The 19,820-nt window shown below is 42.2% G+C and overlaps 1 protein-coding gene across 5 annotated transcripts in view; it reads left to right on the forward strand.

Annotated features, from left to right (window-relative positions):
- Positions 1-6,184: 6,184 nt before the first annotated feature.
- cacnb2b (calcium channel, voltage-dependent, beta 2b) overlaps positions 6,185-19,820 on the forward strand; it is a 48,997-nt gene continuing 35,361 nt past the window's right edge. The window contains exons 1-2 of one of the 5 annotated variants that reach the window (XM_074651680.1): positions 6,193-6,741; positions 6,949-7,106. In XM_074651680.1, the coding sequence (XP_074507781.1) occupies positions 7,059-7,106 (48 nt within the window). In that variant the 5' untranslated portion in view covers positions 6,193-6,741; positions 6,949-7,058. Of the gene's footprint in view, positions 7,107-12,227; positions 13,752-18,346; positions 19,166-19,820 lie in introns of those variants that run through there. The other 4 variants (XM_074651684.1, XM_074651679.1, XM_074651681.1 and 1 more) reach the window with 4 other exon arrangements.

The raw sequence follows: 19,820 nt of genomic DNA on the forward strand, positions 1-19,820 counted from the left end.
AATACCTCTGTACAATAAATATTTTGACAATATTTTCAAATCAACAATGGGTGAAATCAGTTCTACGGTGAGTGGAGTTATTCTTTGAATTAATCTGGGGTCACCCTTTAATTGATAAATATTGCAATATAAATAAGTGCTCTGAAAATTAATTATTTATTATTAATAATTATTATTACTTCAAACTAAACTAGACTTTCAAAAACAGCTTTTTCTTCCTTTAACACATATGAAACAAATGAAAACATATCTATATGTTATTGTACAAGAAACTCATCCTTGCCTGTAATCTGACTGAATTGCAAATTTATTTCACTTCATTGATTTAAGGTGTATGGAAGCCCTGAGCTGCAAGTGAGAAAAACAAAATCTGGTGATCCATTTTCTAAGTCTGATCTAAATTGTTTTCTCTCCTGTGTTTATGAATTAAGAACCAGTGGAAAAAAAGGTTTTGACAGGATCATCTTTATTAGTTGGGTATTTTTTTTAAATTCTTCTAAATTTCTCTGTTTTTTCATCTGTGAAAGCAGGTGAAAAATAAAAAGTTTTGGCAGGCAATTTTTTTCGTTGTTGTCAAGATCATGTTTTGTTGTAATACTAATTTCGGCCACAAGAGGCTGAGGTGCACCTCAACCCCATGTTCTAAATAGGACTAAAAGCATTCACGTTTTATTCTGGGTGAGTTTTAATACGCATAACTTGCTAACACACAATATATTTACCTTGTGTTTAGAGTCCATGGAGAAATTAAAACTCATCCAATCCTTACGAAAAAAAAAAAATGTCACCTTGCAAAATTTTTTTTTTCACAGATGAACACAAAAATGGTAAAAATGATTCTGGCAAAACTGTTTTTGAACTTTCACCTTTTCTTAAGTCATAAACACAGGAGAGAAAACGATTTAGATCAAACTTAGAAAATGGATCACAAGTTTTTTTTTCTTTCTCCCTTGCCTCTCAGGGCTTCCATAAAGGTGTCATACAGTATGCTACCTTATGGAACAATAAGTTCAATAAGAAAAATCAACATAATCAAAACGCCACCAAGATGCTCATTAGGGTACGAAAAGTTAGCAACTGACAATGTTTATGGCACACTTAACAAAATGCTCCGTCCACTTTTAAACAAATGTTCCTGACACTCTGTTTGAAATAAGAAAATAAATAAATGACTGTTTTTTGTATCAGCTGCCACTGAATGAACAAACTGGGTAACGTTATGTATTAGCAGACTACAAGATTTTGCCACAGTTTGCCTGTCTCAGACAAATTTCTTTAATCTGACACAAAAAACTCTCAAGGATAGATATATTTCTCCATAGGATAAAGATGATCACTCATTAAAATAACTTTGTATTGATTTACAGTAAACCTTACCCAAACCATGCCATGAAAATGCCACTTGTAGAAGCATAAATGTTAAGAGATCATACCAGTTACTCCTCTCAGCTGCCATCAATCTTTATAGACTTTACTGAAGACGCTGCGAGTATTATCTGTCTTTCTCTCATGATTTCAGTTGCAGTTTTCTTCTTCAGCATATGTTCGCCTCTATCACAGAACCAGATATATATTTCCTTTGTGTCTTGCCGCTTCTAACTCACTTGCTTCGTCCTTGGCTGTTTACAAATTAGCACCTCGCCCTCGTCTTTTGCCTCTGGTGCCGGCACCATGGTGGTTTATGTGTTTTCATGGCAGTATAACTCACTGAATTGTGACCTTGGGCTCTGTGTGTGGCTGTATCAATACAGAACGCCACAGTGACACCACAGAGAGACGCTGGCTGGTGTATAATCCTCCACCAGGACACATCTGACTGAATTACACCCCATGGAGCACTTGGTCTTTGTCCGTCTGATGGATTAGCCAGGGCTGCGGGACAAACTGTTTAAGGGAATTGGCTGATGTCTCTCCAAAAAAAAAAAGGGAAAACATGAAGGAATTTGAAAAATAGCAGCAAATGTCCTTCTGCATCCGTGGTGATAAATCTGGTGAATCATCATTGAGTGGGAAGATTTGTTAAAATGTGTTATTAATGATATACACAGCGACAGTGACAGGACACTAGACAGGCAGCTGTAATTCACAGGGAGGGACCAGAGCTGGCCTGCTTTCATTTACTGGTATGAAAACTAAAATTAACTTCCCTTAATTTCCCCACAGCCTCCTTAATGATTCATTCTATAATCTGCAAGAAAGCATTTGTGCATCTTGACTTATTGTGGCTATTTTACAGTCTGGAGATGGTCTTTCTTTTATTCCCGTGACACAGAATGAACGCTCCGAATGATCAAAGGAAAAAGCAACAGCCTGCATGTATTCCTCTTTATCCGAGTATGTAAGATCCACGTTCAACTATAAAGAGCTCTCTGAGGCACAGGCTTTCATTTTCTTGGGCTTTTTTTGCCATAAAATTAACTTTTCATGCATGCTTAGAGAAGATTTGCATGAATTCATCCAATTTTAACTTCATATTCAGTATGCAAAAACCTGAAATTTAGTCCTTAAAGTCTAATTTGAATAAGTCAGGTCAAAAATAATCTGCCAGTGCAGTAGGATTACTTCGACACATTTCCAACAAATCAACTTATTTGAAGTACATGTGCAACAACCTGCCCTTTTTCTTTGGACATACAGATGCCAGGGCCATAGTGATAGGTCATGACTACAAAACCGTCCAAGCTCAACTTACCATGTGAGAAATTTTTGACTAACCACCAACAAACTTTTCAAATAGAATTCTCTGAGTATTTAAAAACTTTTCAATTATATCTTCTGCATATTTTATTTCTGTACATAGTGGTCTGGTGGAGAATGCTAAATCCTGTTAAGTTCAATTTTAATTATTTTTGCCACGCTTGCTGTGTGGAATAGCAATGATGGTCTGTCGGTTGTTTCCGGTTGTTTAAGTCTGGTCCACCACTTTGGTTACCTTGCACGGCAGCTGGATTCGCACAGTGTCACAAGATCACAAGATCACGCAAGAATCCATCTTGTCAGGCTTCAAGTTTGTGTCCGGCAAGCCAGATCACGGACCAATCTGCGTCCTGTGAGGAGCTACTGGCAGTTACGGGCGTGGCTTAGGTGTGTGTGAAGTGACACGGAGAGGCGACTGTTCAAAACAACAATCGCGGCTCCTGAATAGGTTAGCATAGATGCTGCAATAGCATCAGTTATATCAGACACAGAGAGTATTTCTTCACTAAAAGAAGAGTAAAGATCGGCACTGAAGGCTTTTCTTGATGGAAAAGATGTTTTCGCTCTTCTCCCGACTGGCTTCGGCAAGAGTTTGATTGACAGATGGTTTATCCAATCACTTGCCAAGTATTCTTTGGAAGGGCTGTCCTTTTCCAAACAGTTTCCAATGACAAACCATCTGGCGGGTCACGTTACCACTTTGGTCCAGATTGAAATATCTCAACAACTTTTAGACGGATTGAAATGTTGTGCAGACATTCATGGTGAAAACAGGATGAATCCCTCTGAATTTGGGCTACGTTCCAAGTCGCATACTTTTTCTTTTTACTTCTAGTACATACTTACAAAGTACATACTGTTTGCATGCAGTATGCATACAATTAGGACATACTACTTCGTCAGAACATTGTGCCTTGAACTTTGACCCTCTTTCTCATATATCCGCTGTGCAGAGGACTGTGGGTCAGTACTGCCAGAAAAAAATGCTGGCTTGCATGCTGCAAAATGCGACCAGATGTAGTAGGTCGGACATCCTGGTATTTTTTGCATACTGCATTTGACATACTGTGTATTGGGATATACTAAAAATGTTTCTGGCATACTAAATAGTATGGTAGTACAGGTATTGGTACGCAGAGTTGATGATCCCCTGACTTTTCCTCTACTGCCACCATGAGGCTGGTTTGCTTTTTGATGAAATATCTCAACAGCTATTGGATGGATTTACATTTTGTGCAGATATCCACGATTCCCAGAGGATTATCATAATAACTTTGGAGATCCCCTGACTTTAATATAGCCCCTCCAGCAGCTCAAAGTTTGCCCTCATTCTATGAAATATATCTTCATCTACAAAATGGATTGGCACAAACAGACAGACCTACTCTTACTCTTCAATCCAATTTCCACATACACGATTAATTTGAATGACAAAGGTTGAATCCCAATGACTTTATTTTTCCTCTGAGTCTTTCTCTAGAACCACCAGCAGGTGAAATGTCTCACAAATTAATGGATGTATTGCTGCGAAATTTGCTAAAGATTCCCATTGTCCCCTCAGGATGAACTGTAATAACCGTATTGATCTTTTAACTTCTCATCCATCAATTTTTAATTGTCCATTTCCAATACTTTGGTTTATGACCAAATACCTGCAAAACTAATGACATTCCCATCAGCCTCAGCTGTACTTTGTGTTTATTGCTAATTAACTAAGACGGTGTAAACATTACCTGCTAAACATAACATATTAAAGCTAGGGTTGGTAATGTTCTTCAAATACCTTTTTTGTCATATTAGTTGAAGTTCCCGTTACATCCCGGCAGCAATCAATAAATCAAATGCTCTGACAAAAAAAAAAAAAAAATCTGGTACCTGTGGCTGTTGCAGGACTGTAAAAAACATATTTGCCAACCTTGAGACCTCAAAAATAGGGAGGATCTCAAAACCAAAGTGGGGGTCTGGGGTTTCTTTCCTGCATTCTGGTGACTTTTAAAGAATGAAAATAACAACATAATAAGTACACTGCAACAGCAATTTTTGTTAAATAGGCATACTTTTAGTTTAACTTTTAATTCTCAGGAAAGAAAACTGATTAATTCGCCCCTCTGGCGTGAACTTGAGTGAATCTCGGGCATAAACTCATTCTCATTAGTTTTTATTCATTCATTATTTTTTTGCCCCTGCTTGAGTATTTCTTTCAGTTAGCTCTCTCCATTTCTCTCTCCTTCTCTCACTCACTGAAGGTCCTTGCAGAAACAATGCGACAACAGCAGCCCTGCGCTCTGAAACCTGTTATTTCCAATGGTTTGTGCCACGCCAGCTTTACTGTGATGTGTGGAAAAGACATTTGGTGTAGCTGTATTGTCGTCCTGGTGGAAACAGTAGTGCTTATACACGCTGTACAGTGCCAGAAACAGGTTGAGATAATGAAAAGGAAAAAAAAGGTGTGAACATGTCATAAATTGGGAGGAATAAGGCCACGGAAGGAAACCGGGAGAGGGCAATGAAAAACGTGAGTCTCCCAGGAAAATCAGGAGGGTTGGCAAGTATGATAATAAGCCCGTCCAATCATTGCATTCATTTCATTGAAATGATTGGACAGGCTTATTATCATACTTGCCAGCCCTCCTGCTATCTACCGAGTACTAGCAATACCCATGTTCATTTTTTACGTTCATAATGATTATTTGGGGGGAGTGACTTTGGAGGGAGGCCTGAAGGGTCGAACTGCCAATGTTGCCGACTTGGAGACTTTCTCGCTAGATTTAGGGACTTTTTAAGCTCGTGCTGCGAGCTACTTTCATTGGAAATGAGTTGGAAACACTGGGCTGGGATTTTTAGTTGGATAATTTTTTTAAAACTAGTGTACTCTTGCTTGTTTCTCAGCATTACTGACCTTACTTTTAACATTGTCATTGTGAGCATGTTCATATTTGTCAATGCATCACTGTGCACAGTTACAGCCTCAAAGAGCTGATAGAGTTGACTCTTCTTTTTCTTAAAAAGATTACATTTAGTCTAAAAAAAAGATGCCAGACACTTTGAGAAACTAGTTGATTTCTTTTGGAAACAGGTTGAAATATTCTCACAGATTCCCTTCACTTGTGGCAAGACGTTTTTGGACTCAATTATGGCCAGAAATGACTTAGAAAAGAGGGATTTTTGTAGTGTTGAGCAGAAGCAGAATTATCCCCAGTGCCTCCTCATCCCGCTCTCAAGGTAACATGAAAAACAAGACGGAGCGTGCATGGCAGCAGAGGGGAGAAAGAAATGACATGAAATGAAGCAACAGTGCAGGGAGCACAACATTGTGGACAGAGATGAGGAGAATGAGATAGAGGGGGGGAAAGAAGAGGGGTGCAGAGAGAGAGATGATGGAGGAGGAGAGGAGAGGAGGTAGGGGGGGGGGGTTGCTGTTAAGGAGGGGTGGAGGCTTTGTAAATCTGAGAGGCTGGAGGCGCATTTGAATTCAGGCTGTGTGTCTCCTGCGCTAGCCGAATGTTACCTGCTCTAGCATGGCAACAGAGAGAGAGAGGGAGAGCGGTGAGCGCCAGCTGCAGCCTCCACACACACACACACTCACACTCACACGTGCATGCACTGTCACAACAGGAGTGCAAAGAGTGACTCAGGTAAGCAGGACCGCTCCTGATGAGAGAGGACCCCTGAGAGAGGGAGGCAGCATGCTGGAGTGACAGATACTGGAGGAGGTGGAGCTATAGAGCTGCGATTTTTTTTTTTGGGAGGAGGAAGAAAAGAGGAATTGCACAGAAACTGAAAATCTGGACTCCCAGGGTGGGCTCACACGGGAGGGATACAGGCAACACGGATGTGAAGTGATGCGAGGGCTCTGATTGGATAGATCTGACAGACTACAGAGCACTGAGAGACATCAACAGAGAAGACATTTAGTTTTTGGAGGAAGAGTATTCGGGGGGTTTAAGCTGGGGTGAGTCTGGACAGAGAGTGGGGTGAGGTGAGGTAGTGGGACGGTAAATAAACACAGAATGGCAGATGAACCACCTGTCCTTCTAAGATGAGGTGAGCACACACACACACACACACCCAAGAAGACATACGAACCTCACACACTTCTCTGCACATCAGACTGGTCCATGGGACAGACAGAGCACAGGACTTTGAAGATGCTGTGAGACCTGAACTCATCTGAGGACTTATGAGAGGGACCAGCCAGGTGATCCTCCTCTGAGAGATTCTTTCTCTTTTTTTTTTTGTTGTTGTTTCAAGAACTCCCTGAAGAGGTAGCGATCAGGTGGATCACCTGTGCCATGAGGATCCTGGCCTGAGACGACCCATCGGCCTGTCCCCCTCCTCCTTCCCCGCCACTGTATGTATTGATGTATTGCTGTGGGCTGGGACACTGGCGGAGAGTGCAGTCCACCTATGTAAGTGACCATCGCAGCATCACATGCAGCATGTTTTTGATCCCATAGCAACAGGGCTGATACATCTGTACGACGGGCAGATTATTGAATGTTTAGTCACTATAGTCAATGTATACTTTTACAAACAATGCATTTTATCGCCAGGCATCTGCAGTCTGTTAGCAGCTGTGACTCTTACAACCTGTTATTTGCTTACTTCTCAGTGGCGGTCTATGCGAGTTTATCAGGACAGACTGTGTCATTGTCAACCAGCTCTCTGTATTGATCCCAGTACGAGACTTCATGAACATGTTACCTATAAACCTGTATGGGATGCTTTCACCTCTGGTTGGTTATCCACCGTGAGGCAACAGTTTGATTTGAATCATTTTAAATCCATGACAGCTGCTTAGAAGAGCTGTTCTCCTCACATCATGTGTCCTGACTGAGCTGTCTGAAGGAGTGCGGGTGGACAGACAGGTGCAGTTGTCTCATTACAGGCCAGGTTTTACTCTCCCCTCAATGACAGAGATGATCACTCCTCTCCTCCACCTGTTTCTCTTCATTTCTTCTTTCCAGCAACTCCCTCTTCCTCTCCTTCCTCCTCTCTGTTTCCTGCTTCAGTCATTGTTGCTTTCTCATCATGTGCCTACACAACCTCTGTTAAGTCCTGTTGCAGCTGATACTATAGCGTGCATTGTGTGATGGCGCTGACTGCAGAGGACCCTATCGCAGCCACATTCCTAACATGAAATAGGCTTACTGTCAGCCCTCAACACTCAATGGGCTGTCAGCGCAAAGCCCCGCAGATTACCACATACTGTTCTGCTGCATGCGATGTGTGCCCACCTCAGCAACAAGCCAGGAAAGAAACTTAACAGAATCAAAAAGCCACGCAACGGCTAAAAGCAGTGACACATCAAGAAGGGGGATGTGGTGACACAAACAGTCGTCAATTTTGCGTTGCTTATACGACAGTTTAGCACAACCCTGAACCGAGCAAATGCATGTAAATATGAAGGAAATAAAATCTACAACATGTGTTGTTTGGATGCACTCATTCTTGAAACGATTTTTGATGAATGGTTAATGTGCTTCTGCCTAATGTGGTGCATGTACATTACTCATCCGTTACTTTCACTCCATTTGTTGACCTTCAATGACATTCAAAAAGATGTCCCAACTTGATTTAAGACAGTGGGTCAAAAATGACCTACTAGATTGGAAAATAAGAAAATAAATATGTTCTACCACAGTTTCTTTTTTCTTTTTTTTCCCTCTAATCTTTGCTTCTTTATTATGAAATATTGGATAGTTAAAAACTCTTCAAGTGGAACATCACTCCAAAAAGGTTGGGAGCCAATGGTTTAGGATTCATTTCTGAATTGGCGCATGATACACATCCAAATCAACACATTTTAGATATTAAAGCTAGAGTTCACAACCTTCTTGAAAAAAATTTTTTTGTTACATTAGTTGAAATTCTCTTTACATCCCGACAGCAATCAATAAATCAATTGCTCTGACAAAATCTGGTTTGCTGTGGCTGTCGCAGGACTGTAATAAACTTACGTAGGCTACCTACCTGTCTGCGTGCACTCTGCCTGTGCACTCATAGCACGTCACCGGAGTCTTCCACAAGCTGCTAGCTAGACAGTTGTTCGTTGTTTATGTTCACAATGATAATTTTGAAGGAGTGGCTTTGGAGGGAGGTCTGGAGCGGTGGACTGTCAGTGTTGGAGACATGGCGACTTTCTCCCTAGATTTAGAGACTTTTGGAGCTAGTGCCGCTGGGCTGGGTTTTTCATTTGGATCAATTTCAAATTCATGTGTCTTTTTTAGAAATGGTCCTCCAGGTGTGGCCTTTGCTGGCAGAGAACAGAGCTGGATTAGTGCTTGCCTGGCTTGTAGAAGGAGTTTAAGACATCTTCCTGTTTTCTGCTTTAGTTGTTGCTGTTCTCATAATGTCAATGTCAGGACGGCTCGGCCAACAGGTGAAGGATTGGGGACTGGACTGGAGTCCATCCCAGCTGACATTGGGCGAAGGCTGGGTACACCCTGGACAGATTGCCAGACTAAGCAAAGACGTTTCAGGAAAAAAAAAAATTCTAGACCTCAGTTTCCTCTCCACTTGTTTTAAAATTGTTGGAGGGAAATGCTTAGTCTAACATTATTGACCTTTCACATGTGTGGGAATTTCTCCACAAGTTATTAAATCATTCATTTGTAATTAGTTATGTGTTAAACACTGAATCAAAATGACAATAGTTATCTACTATGAAATAATTTCTTGTGCTTGCAAAATAAGTTAAAAAATAAAGAGATAAAACCTCTACTAATCCCTCCGTTCACCCCCACCCCTGTGCACTTGTATATCTTTATAATTTAAGATTTGGTTGTTAAGCTTGTCATTGTTTGTTTGGTGTAATGTATGTCTTATTTTTAAAGGTGCTTTATACGATATCCAGAGCATTAACATAACATCTGTATGTAAAGATATAGAGGAGTAATGTCTACCTGGGCAGAGATTGAAGTCTCTCTCCCTCTGTGTGTGTGTGTGTGTGTTTTGTAGTCCAAGCTTCTCCGTGCTTTGTTGACATACAGTAGCCGGGCCGGCCGCATGTGCTTTTTAGTGCATGTTCATTCATGTGAGCGTGCCTCACTGGCTATAGCTTACGGCCGCCGTTCTGCACTGCTCTCATACGGCCGTTACAGCTGATAACACCGTCCCGACAGACGGCGCTGCTGCAGAAGTGTAGCACCCACCCTCTAGTTCCAACTCAGGTCAACACTGTTAGCTCTGTCAGCAGTTTTGCTGTCGTCTCCTCTGTTAGCACCCACTAAGCAGTTGCCATATTGAGAGCCGTGTGGAGGCAATACATTTAGCACCTTTAATGAATGGAAGCCAGGTGAGGCAGTTGTACTTTTGCCAAAAGACATTAACAAATGTTGCACATTAAATGTACTGCAATGTGGACTGTGTGTTGCAGCAAAGAGGGAATTTCACTTTTTATTTTTGCCGGCTTTGGCTGAAATTGACTGCATGATATAGTGAAGAGGCAGACAGGAAATGTGGGGAGAGAGAGGGGAAGGGTGTTGGTTCACGTACAGTAGTACGCGATTTAGAAAGAATTTGAAACAAGCCATTGTTAGAAAAGCATTGCTTTACTGTACATAGCACAGACAGAGTCACAGCTCTGTGGATTCACCTGCTGTGTACCTGAACATCAGTTTGAGCAGGATTGTAAAGTTTGTTGATAATAATTTAATGTGACTGTTGGGAGAGGCTTCAAAATTCAAACGAGCAGATAACGTCACCAATGGAAGTATTTGACTGTCTGATTTTCAGTAGAGTGAGTTTCTCTTGTTACCTGTTTTCTTACACGTTCACTGTAGACAAGATTTTAAAATCTGATTACTGAAGTGTCTTTTCAACTGTTCTCAGATGTATCAAGTCTTAAATCTGAAGAGGAGAAGATGCATGTGGAGACACTGCAGCAGTGAAAAATTATCTCAAAGCATGACCAGTAGCATATAGCCTGTTGAGTTTTGATTAATTTACAGGAAATACACTTAGCTCTCATCTTACCTCCAGTGTTTTTTGGACATTTTTGGTTTTGGCATCAGATTTCTGCCTCCAGTTTCATTTCATGTACCGGATGCAGCATCTCCTGGGTGTTTTATGCTGCAGAGGTAGCTGAGATTCCTGTCCTCCTGAAGCCCACTTCTGTCGAGGTGAATCTATAAGGGCCGCAGATCCATACGGAGCTAAGGTAGGCATTGATTAAAACGCTGAATCAAAATCCTGTGGATTTGGTAAACACGCTGCGAGCTGTGGTTGGTATTGACTTGTTTCCACACTCAACACTCACACTGCTATTTTCTACTTCACCGGAGGCGATGGGATTGTAGATCACAGACGAGTTTCTGTGTAGGACCAAAAAAAGCTCTTCAGGGCTGCTCAGCCTCAGCTTTTTATTTATTTATTTATTTATATATTCTTAGAAATGCAGTGTAGAGGAGTAAAGGGGGGGTTACATGTTAGCTGTTCCAACTCTTGAATTAAATATACCGTGTCTGACTAGTTTCAAGTTGTTTAATGAGACAATTACAGAGAAGCAGTTGTTGGTAATGAATATCTTGGATCTCAGGTTAAATATGTATCAAAGGAAATCACGCATGTGAAAAAACAAAATGACAAGCAAAGACATAAAATAGTTCAATTTAAAACATAAACACCTAAACCAACACCTCAAAATTGACTAATTTACACGTTAAATAATCGATAGACTGAGATGTAAAAACCACAACTGATCATTCACTAAACCACAGCTTAGCAACCATACAGTAACGAGGTACAGCAGGCCTGTTGAGCTTTGAATTTCTCCACATGTTGAAGCAATGTCCGTGGGGTTGTAGTGAGAGAGATACTGCACGTTTAAATACCTTTGAGGGCAGTGTAACACCGGCACTAACATCAGAGACATAGAGAATTAAATCAGAGTTTAGCGCAATGTCAGTGGCACTGTTTCCCCTCATTCTCTAATATTTTCTCATGTGAAGGTGAATCATAGTGAACATATTGGATTTGCTCACCAAGAAACAGTTACAGCTTGTAAATCGCTGAGAAACCAAGTCCTGGTGATTTCAGGTTTGTGTTTGTGTGTAGTAGAGCAGTGCCCGTTCAAAAGGTGCCTGTTCGTAACGGGCCGATCACTTGGCCTCCGGTGTTGCTGCTTGCAGCTTTCTCAAGAGCCGCTCATCCAAACAACTTCACACTGAGCAATACACCTGCCATGACTTAGTTGCATCCCCTAGCAATGCTAAAGTAAACGCATAATTTGGGTGCCAACGGTTACACAAACATAAATGGAGAGCAAGCTGTACGCAGCATGCCATTTGGCGGTGTAAAGCTGCCTTTCACATGATATGAAATTTGCTCTTCACTCACCGCGAGGTGGGGTGCAGAGGCAAAGTGCAGCGCAGGCATTATATGGCGTCAAAAAGTGTACAAGGAATGCCATTCACTGTTTCTAGGCAACAGTTGCAGCTGTTATCTCGTTGGTTGCGCTTTGAAAGGTCAGTTGCAACCAAGGTCAAAGTTTGAATAATTTGAACTTTGAGCGCAGCGCTCGGTGCGCCACGGTAAGGGTAGCATTTTCGCCGATCATGTGTGGGCGGCTTAACGGTTAATATTGTAGCGAGCGACGGAGAGAGCGATGTAATAGTTAATAGGGGTCCCATCTCAATACTACACATATAATGCACTACTAATAAATGTGTCTCGTAGATCTCAAGAGCTCGCACTCATCACTGCACTTCCTTGGGTCCTCGGCAATACACCCGCCTAGTGTGAAGTCAAAGTCGGATTAACGGTTGTCAAGAAAATAGGACAGACATACAGACAGAGACTCCCTCCATTTAGCTGTTTCCACCTGCTTGCAATTATGCTACACTAAGCTGATCATCTCTTGTCTGCTGTACTCTAAGCACAGTCATGAGAGTGGTACAGTATCGATCTTCTCATGTCACTCTCATTAAGAAAGGTAATAAGCACACTTCCCAAAATGTTTAACAACTCCTTTAACAACACTCCTGTGGTGTCATTTGCAGTTGCGGAAAGTGCAGCAGTGTATTCAGGACATTGTGACTCCAGAAGGAGCTCATGTTAAGACTGAGTTTGGGGATTTGGGATCGGCAGAGAGAGACATTCATCTGTAATACCATCAATCTCTTATTCTGTCAATCCATCTCTTCCTCTCTTGGGCCAATCGCTGTCGTGGAGCTCAGCAGCGCGATTACAATATAAAAATGCGTGATGACATGAACAGAGACACAATCATGAAGAGTATGTGCTTTTCTCATGTCTTTGTGGGACAATTATGGAGAAAATATTATGTATTTAACAACATCCAATTCAATGTAACATGTTTTTTTTCCTATAATCTCATGTTAGGGATCAGTAACCTGCCCTCCAATCTGTGTCGTCCCGCTTTGCCCTCTCCTGATCGGCCCTCTCCAGTCGTCTGTCCTCCACCTCCCTCACTAACCATCCCATCACCATATATCACCACGTTCCTCCCTCCCTTCCTTTCCACTTCTCTCCCTCCATCCACCTCTTTGCAATCTCTCCTCTCCCAGATGTTAGGAGGGCAGGATTGGCCGTTTGCTGGCCCCAGCCTCCGGCATTGCGGAGGAGGGGCATCAGCCAGATGTTTGGCTGCATATTCATACAGTGTTTATGAATGTGAGGAGAGCAGACATCCACTGACAAGGAGAAGGAAGAGGAGGATTCAGGTGGAAGACTGAAGGAACTTCTCTGCATGTTCTATTTCTGCCTCTGACAGGCACTTTTGGAGTTATCCTATATTTGTTTCTTCCTCTCACTCCCACTCCTCCTCCTTCTTGAGTCAGTTTTGGATCATGTTTAGCCGGGTGTGATTGGAGGGCGACGCTCCAGGCAGATGTAAATCTGGTGAGGGTGGTTGGCATACGGGGGGTGGGGGGGAAACAGTGGAGGACGTCAAATGAAAAACCCGTCTCCGAGCGGGCTGCTGAAGGCGGACTGTGTGTGTGTGAGGACGCTGAGCGTTTCGGGAGTCGGGCCCTTGACCTCTCCGTCTGCGAGCCATGTCAAAAGTGCACAAGAACAAAAATGTCTCGTGGGTGAGTACTGCCTCTCTGGCTGGTAGGAGGGGGGAGGGGATGGAGGGGGAGGGCTGTATGGGTTATAGGAGTTCAGTTTGAGGTGCTAACGTGTGCTGACATTGCATGACCGCAGTTTACAGTTTAATGAAAATACTTTTTGATTGCGTCCAGTTGCAAGCAATAATGATATTATATTGGTGTTAGTTGAGGGCAGATGTGTGGTTTCTAGCTGTGTGGACATGGCGGAGGGCAGAGTGGACCGCCGAGGTCTGGAGCTTTGCCTGAGATTGTGCGTGCCATCCATCTCTGTCTCAGCAATGCACTACTGTCCCCATATTGACAGCACGCACAAACACACAAACACACATTCTGGTTGTAAGGAGCTTAGGGACAGATGTTTGTTTATGTATGTGTGAGAGCACATGTGCACATGAACACGTGTGCTGTGTAGGGGAGTGAGATGACTGACGGGTTCGTTAAGAAGGCGTCGAGTGATAGTGGCTCAAACTGAAGTGTTTGTCTCTGGATCAGGTGAATGTGATGTTTCTTCAGGTCTTGATAAATAAAGTAAAATACATAATGTTCATTCTGAGGCCGTATTCATTATTATGGAAGAAAACTAAAGCACTTCTGCTGCTTGTGCCGCTTTTCCTCCAGGTCAGGATGTTAGTTTCCAACTACTTGCAAGTTTTATAATCTCTCATAAGCTTTTACCTGATTATCAGGCAAAATAACTTTTTCGACGACAATATGAACATTAAAGCTAAAGTAGGCGAGATTGGAGCAAATCTGATTAAAAAAAGTTATTTCTATAAAATCATATGCCTCTGTGTCTTCCGGTGTCCTCCGGCGCTCCTAGCGGCATCTGTAAGATTTCACAGACCGGAGGAAAAACAAGCAGTAAGAGCTGATCTGAGATCTGCTTTCTAGCTGCTGTCTATGAGAGCCGGTTGTCAATCACTCGCGAACTCCGACCAAACAGTTAAACCAGGCCGCGCTGATCAAATATGAATCAATATTATGTTACGTTAATGCCTATTTCTCACCTCAAATGTTTTCAGTCCCATGGTCATCCACCGGAAGGGGCGGGACTTCGCCTCTCTATTGAAGCACAAGCAGTAGCCTTCAGCCATTGGTTAAAGTTCAACAAGTTTGAACTGCTCTGCTCCACATGCACCGCACACATTACTGCAGGACTGTTGCAACACCATGTGTACAATGATTTTCTGCAATAATATGAATATGGCATCCTCCATTGATTGATGCTCAAGGCATTTACTGTCAGCTGATTTTGTGTGTTTGCATTGGAAAAAGAAAATTAAGAATACTTTTTCAGTATATAATTTTCTTACAAGAGTACACTTGTAGTGCTCACATACTTGGAGGGTGCATGAGGACACCAATGTACAGAGTGTATAAATGGTTCAGCCGCTGTGGAGAATATTTTAGCTTCTCTATGTGTTCCATGATAGCTCGTTTCATGATCATCGCCTTATGTAACAACTTCACAGTTGTGCTTAGAGGGAGTCAAAGTAAGCAGGGACTCTGTTTGAGTGTTTTGTTGGCACCGGAGGAGAGCTGGCTCTCGCTGGAGGAGATTTGAGGTGTCATGGAGCAGATTTAGTAAAGCCCCACGTCTGGTTCACTCCCAGGTCATGGGCTAAATGTTGGGACCTTCCATTTACAGTTTTCTCTCTCTGTCACTGCTGCTGTGATCTCAGTGGTCTGACCTCTGATGGTGATGTCTTCTCCAGCAGTAGAGATATTGATAAGGACATGTGCATGTGTGTGTGTGTGTGCAGCTGTGTGTATTGTAGGTTCAGATGTGTGTGTGACCCAGAGGTCAGTGTCACAGCTTCTTGCTCCACGCTGTCACAGCCGGGCCCAGCTGACGCCAGCGCTGCATGTTTCCTTTCCATTCTCTGTTATGTAACTCTCTCATCTGTGTCCCTCGCCTCCCAGAACTCTCCCTGGAGGTTTTGGTACCTCACCGTATCGCCTGCCTGCCTGTCTGCCCAGGTTACAGGCCACAGTGACAAATGGACCACGCACAGATGTGAAATGTTAAACTGTCGTACCAGAGGCTTAAAATTGTTGTATTTTTAGGAAAATTATCATACGCTAGTCATAACCACAAGAACAAATAGGCGTAAATGTGTAATTTTACAAATCTACTCACATCTCTTTTTTTTCAAAGCAAGCAGCTATGATGCATGGAAGGTTGTGTGTGTCCATAAGTCAATTCAGTCTGACAATTTTTGTAAATTACAAGACAGCAAGACTGGAAGCCTGTTCATATTCTGCATGAAAACAGTTAAACTGAGCTAATTAAATAAATAACTGGGCTTACTGGTGCATTCAAAGCTACCTTTCGTGCAAACTCTCTTCAAATGAGCGTTGAGCAGCCGTGCTCGCGAGTCCAGTTCATCAACATCATAGCCTACACCAAGAATGACTGGCTGGAAAGAGGTCACGTAAGAAGAGCTGTGTAAACACAGACGTAGGATTCATCCGGAATTTAAAATGAGACGGCACAGACTAAAACCAACTACTAATTGTAAGCGTCACAAAATGGTCCAATTATCGTACAATATGGCACTTTTGGTATTATAGATCGTACAGAGGGAAAAAAAATGATTGTACAAATACGATATTTATCGTACATCTGACAGCAGCGTTACTTACCTTTAGGCTAAAACATGCTGGAGGAAGTATCACGATTCTTAGCAATACGAAAGTGTAGAAATACAGTAAAAGTCCGTCATTCAAAGATTCCCTAAGTAAAAGTATGAAAGTATGGTATCTAGGCACTCAGGTATTTAGAGATACAAGATGACCATTTTAATTGGAATGACTTTCTACAGAAGAAATAGTCCCTGACAGTCTGTTCTGTGGGTTATTAAGAGGGAGCCTGAAAGAGATGTTGCTGCTGATTTTTAAATGTTGATTTTCAACACAAACAAAGTGTCCATTCACCTCCATTGAACCATTGAGAGGAGGCAGAAGACAGAGAGCCTTGAAAGCTACCTGCATGGTTAGATACCAGAAAATTATTTATTTATTTTTTAGTTGTATTTGAATGAACTGGCCCTTTAATTCTGTAGCTGGTCCAGATGGTGCTAAGTCACACTATACTACTGTATGTATTTTAGCAATGCTTTGTACTTTTAGTAATGCGTCATATTATCTAAGTTATATTATCATATCATATAAAGACGTACTCCTCAACATAATAAGTAGATCTTAAAGGAACAGTGTGGAACATTTTGAGGGATGTATTAGCAGAAATGGAATATAATATTCATGTATATGTTTTCATTAGTGTATAATCACCCGAAACTAAGAATTGTTGTGTTTGCGTTAGCTTACAATGAGCCCTTCATAGCTACATACGGAGCAGGTCCTCTTCACAGAGTCCGCCATGTTGCTCTGCCATGTTTGTACAGTAGCCGAGAACGGACAAACCAAACACTGGTTCTATAGAGAGACTTTCACATTTTTATGTTACCTGAAGGCCATCGTAGTTCTCCGAAATGCTTGTGAAACTGTGGTAACGTGTGCCGCAGAGTGCAAAACCGTGGTACCGCCAGCCGCCGTCTGACTTACGTTACTCGTAAACTAGTATTCTGGTAAGGTTGACCTCTGAGCGAGGCGAACGGCGTTACCACTGTTTTGCACTCTGCGCCTCACGTTACCGCAGTCTTAGAAAGGGAGGAGTGAGCGGAGGGATACTCAGTTGGTTGCAATCTGCAACCACACCACTAGATGCCCCCAAATCCAACACACTGTAGAGTAAAATGTACAATATTTAATTTCTCAAGACAGTACTTACAATTAGTAAGTAATTCAATAAATGTTCTAGTAGTGGTTTGTAGTTTTGCCTTGTGACCCCTTAAAAGGGAGCAATGTCTACATGTGATCCCTCATCACAGGTTATGGTCTTAGTGTGGATATGAATTGAGAAAACTTACCCCAGAGGGTCATTTGTCCTCCTCAAATTGTTTTATTTAAAGGGTTTGTACTGGCTTTAAGAGATGAAAGTATTGTTGAGAGAAAGAGATCTTTTGGACCATTTAATCATCTTTTGACAGGGTCTCAGATTTATCTTGGGGTCTCTTGGGGGTGTCCCGACCCTCAGGTTGTGAAACAATACTTTAAGACGCTATTTATGACATATATACTATAGAGCTGTCAAAGTTAACGCGATAATAACGTTTCATGCCAGCTTGTCGCGAAGGAGGCTAAAAAACGCCTCAAACACACGCTAAATGTTGGCGAGGAAAAACTGGCATGGCTATATTTTGAACAGATAAATTAATTTGCAATTAATAGCGATTAATCATGGACAATTATTTGATTTATCGCAATTAAATATTTTAATCGACTGACAGCTGTATTTTAAAGTATTAGAATTACTTTTGCTTTGCTCTAAATGCAGCTCCACACATTATGAGGGTGACTTGAGGATACAAGAAGAAGATCAGTGATGTGCGGAGGACCGCCTGTGTGTGAGTGTGGGTGTGTGTGTGCGTGTGTGTGTGTGTGTGTGTGTGTGTGTGTGTGTGTGTGTGTGGCTGATACTTGGCAAGTAGGGAGTTTTTTAAGTAGTGCCATAATGACACTGTACCAATGTGGTAAGAGAATAACACTATTCCGCTCTCAGGGTGATGAGTAGGTCTGTCTGTACATCGCCTGCACAAAGGAATTATGTCCTGCTTGCTTTTTAATTTCATCTTTCTATTTTGGAGCCAGGCCATTATTATAATACTCCCAGAACAAACCCAGGAAGTTGTTTGGATGCACACACTCACACACAAACTCACACACTCACACACACACACACACACACACACACACTCACTAATCATCACCGCATCACACAGCGGAGGGAGCCAAACTGTAGTCAACAACATAAATGAGACACACTGAGTCACTTTTGCGTAATTTACCTCGCGTGGACGGAGCTGACGGGTTCTTGATTGTGTTCGGTGCTCGAGGTCAGAGCGGGCTGAGCGGCGCGCGGCGCAACAGATGCCGCACCGAGAAATAATCCTTTAATACCCTCAGGAGGACTCAGGAGAGGGTAACTATACACTCAACTCACAATGCTGACTTAAGTGAAACCCCACCTCACGCAACTCACCCGTGTTGTCTCCGGAGGTGTCCTCCTGCGTGTCGGAGTTTCTTTTGGGAAATATTATTTCACCTTTTACGCACAAGACGGCGCGTAAAGAAGGGTGTTTTTGCTGCGTTTAACGGCATCCTCGGACACATCCACCTGTTTGTTTCAGAGGTGAACTCAGTCCCGTGGAATATACCTGTCCATGTCTCATTTACTGGATCTAGTTGAACGATAAGCTGATCTGGTCGCTACAAACGTGGGATAATAACACTAGTGGACCGCTTAAACCACCATGCCACCCAAGAAAAAGGTAAAATATGCAAATATTCTGGTGTTTTTCTCTCTCTCTCTCTCTCTGTGTGTGTGTGTGTGTGTGTGTGTGTGTGTGTGTGTGTACACAGGAAGGGTAGGAGAATGCACCATCTGTTGCACTGGGCGTTAATCCTTGTGTGAGGCCTTTCCACATCATTGCACTAACTAAAGCACAGTCACAATGCTGCAGCGTAGAGAGAGAGAGAGAGATGCATATCTATCCACATGCTGCATGTATCATGTCATGTGTGTAGTTCAGAGAGAGAGTTGCATAACTGATGGTCTGTGAAGATCAGATAATTCAAGTGTCTTTTCTTTCTTGCCATCTTCTTTCACTTCTTGGACTTGCTGGTGTAGTTTTGGAGCTGAATCTGTGCTCATGTTTTCACTCCACATGTGATAGAAGTTTCATGTTGTGCAGCAGGTGTAGTCAAGTTCCTCCTCCTCCTCGTGCTGTATACAAGCCATTGATACACACATATGATTTCCTGAGATACATCTTTCTGACCTGAGTAGAAGTAGTGTTTTAGTAACCTACATTCTTCTCATCATTTGACTGAAAAAAAGTTTTTTTTACTTACAATTGAAATACCAAATTAAACCACATTATTAAAGCGAAGTGCAGAGAGAGAATGACCTCTAGCCCTTTGTGC

This window comes from Sebastes fasciatus, chromosome 11, assembly GCF_043250625.1.
Source record: "Sebastes fasciatus isolate fSebFas1 chromosome 11, fSebFas1.pri, whole genome shotgun sequence".
NCBI lineage: Eukaryota > Metazoa > Chordata > Actinopteri > Perciformes > Sebastidae > Sebastes > Sebastes fasciatus.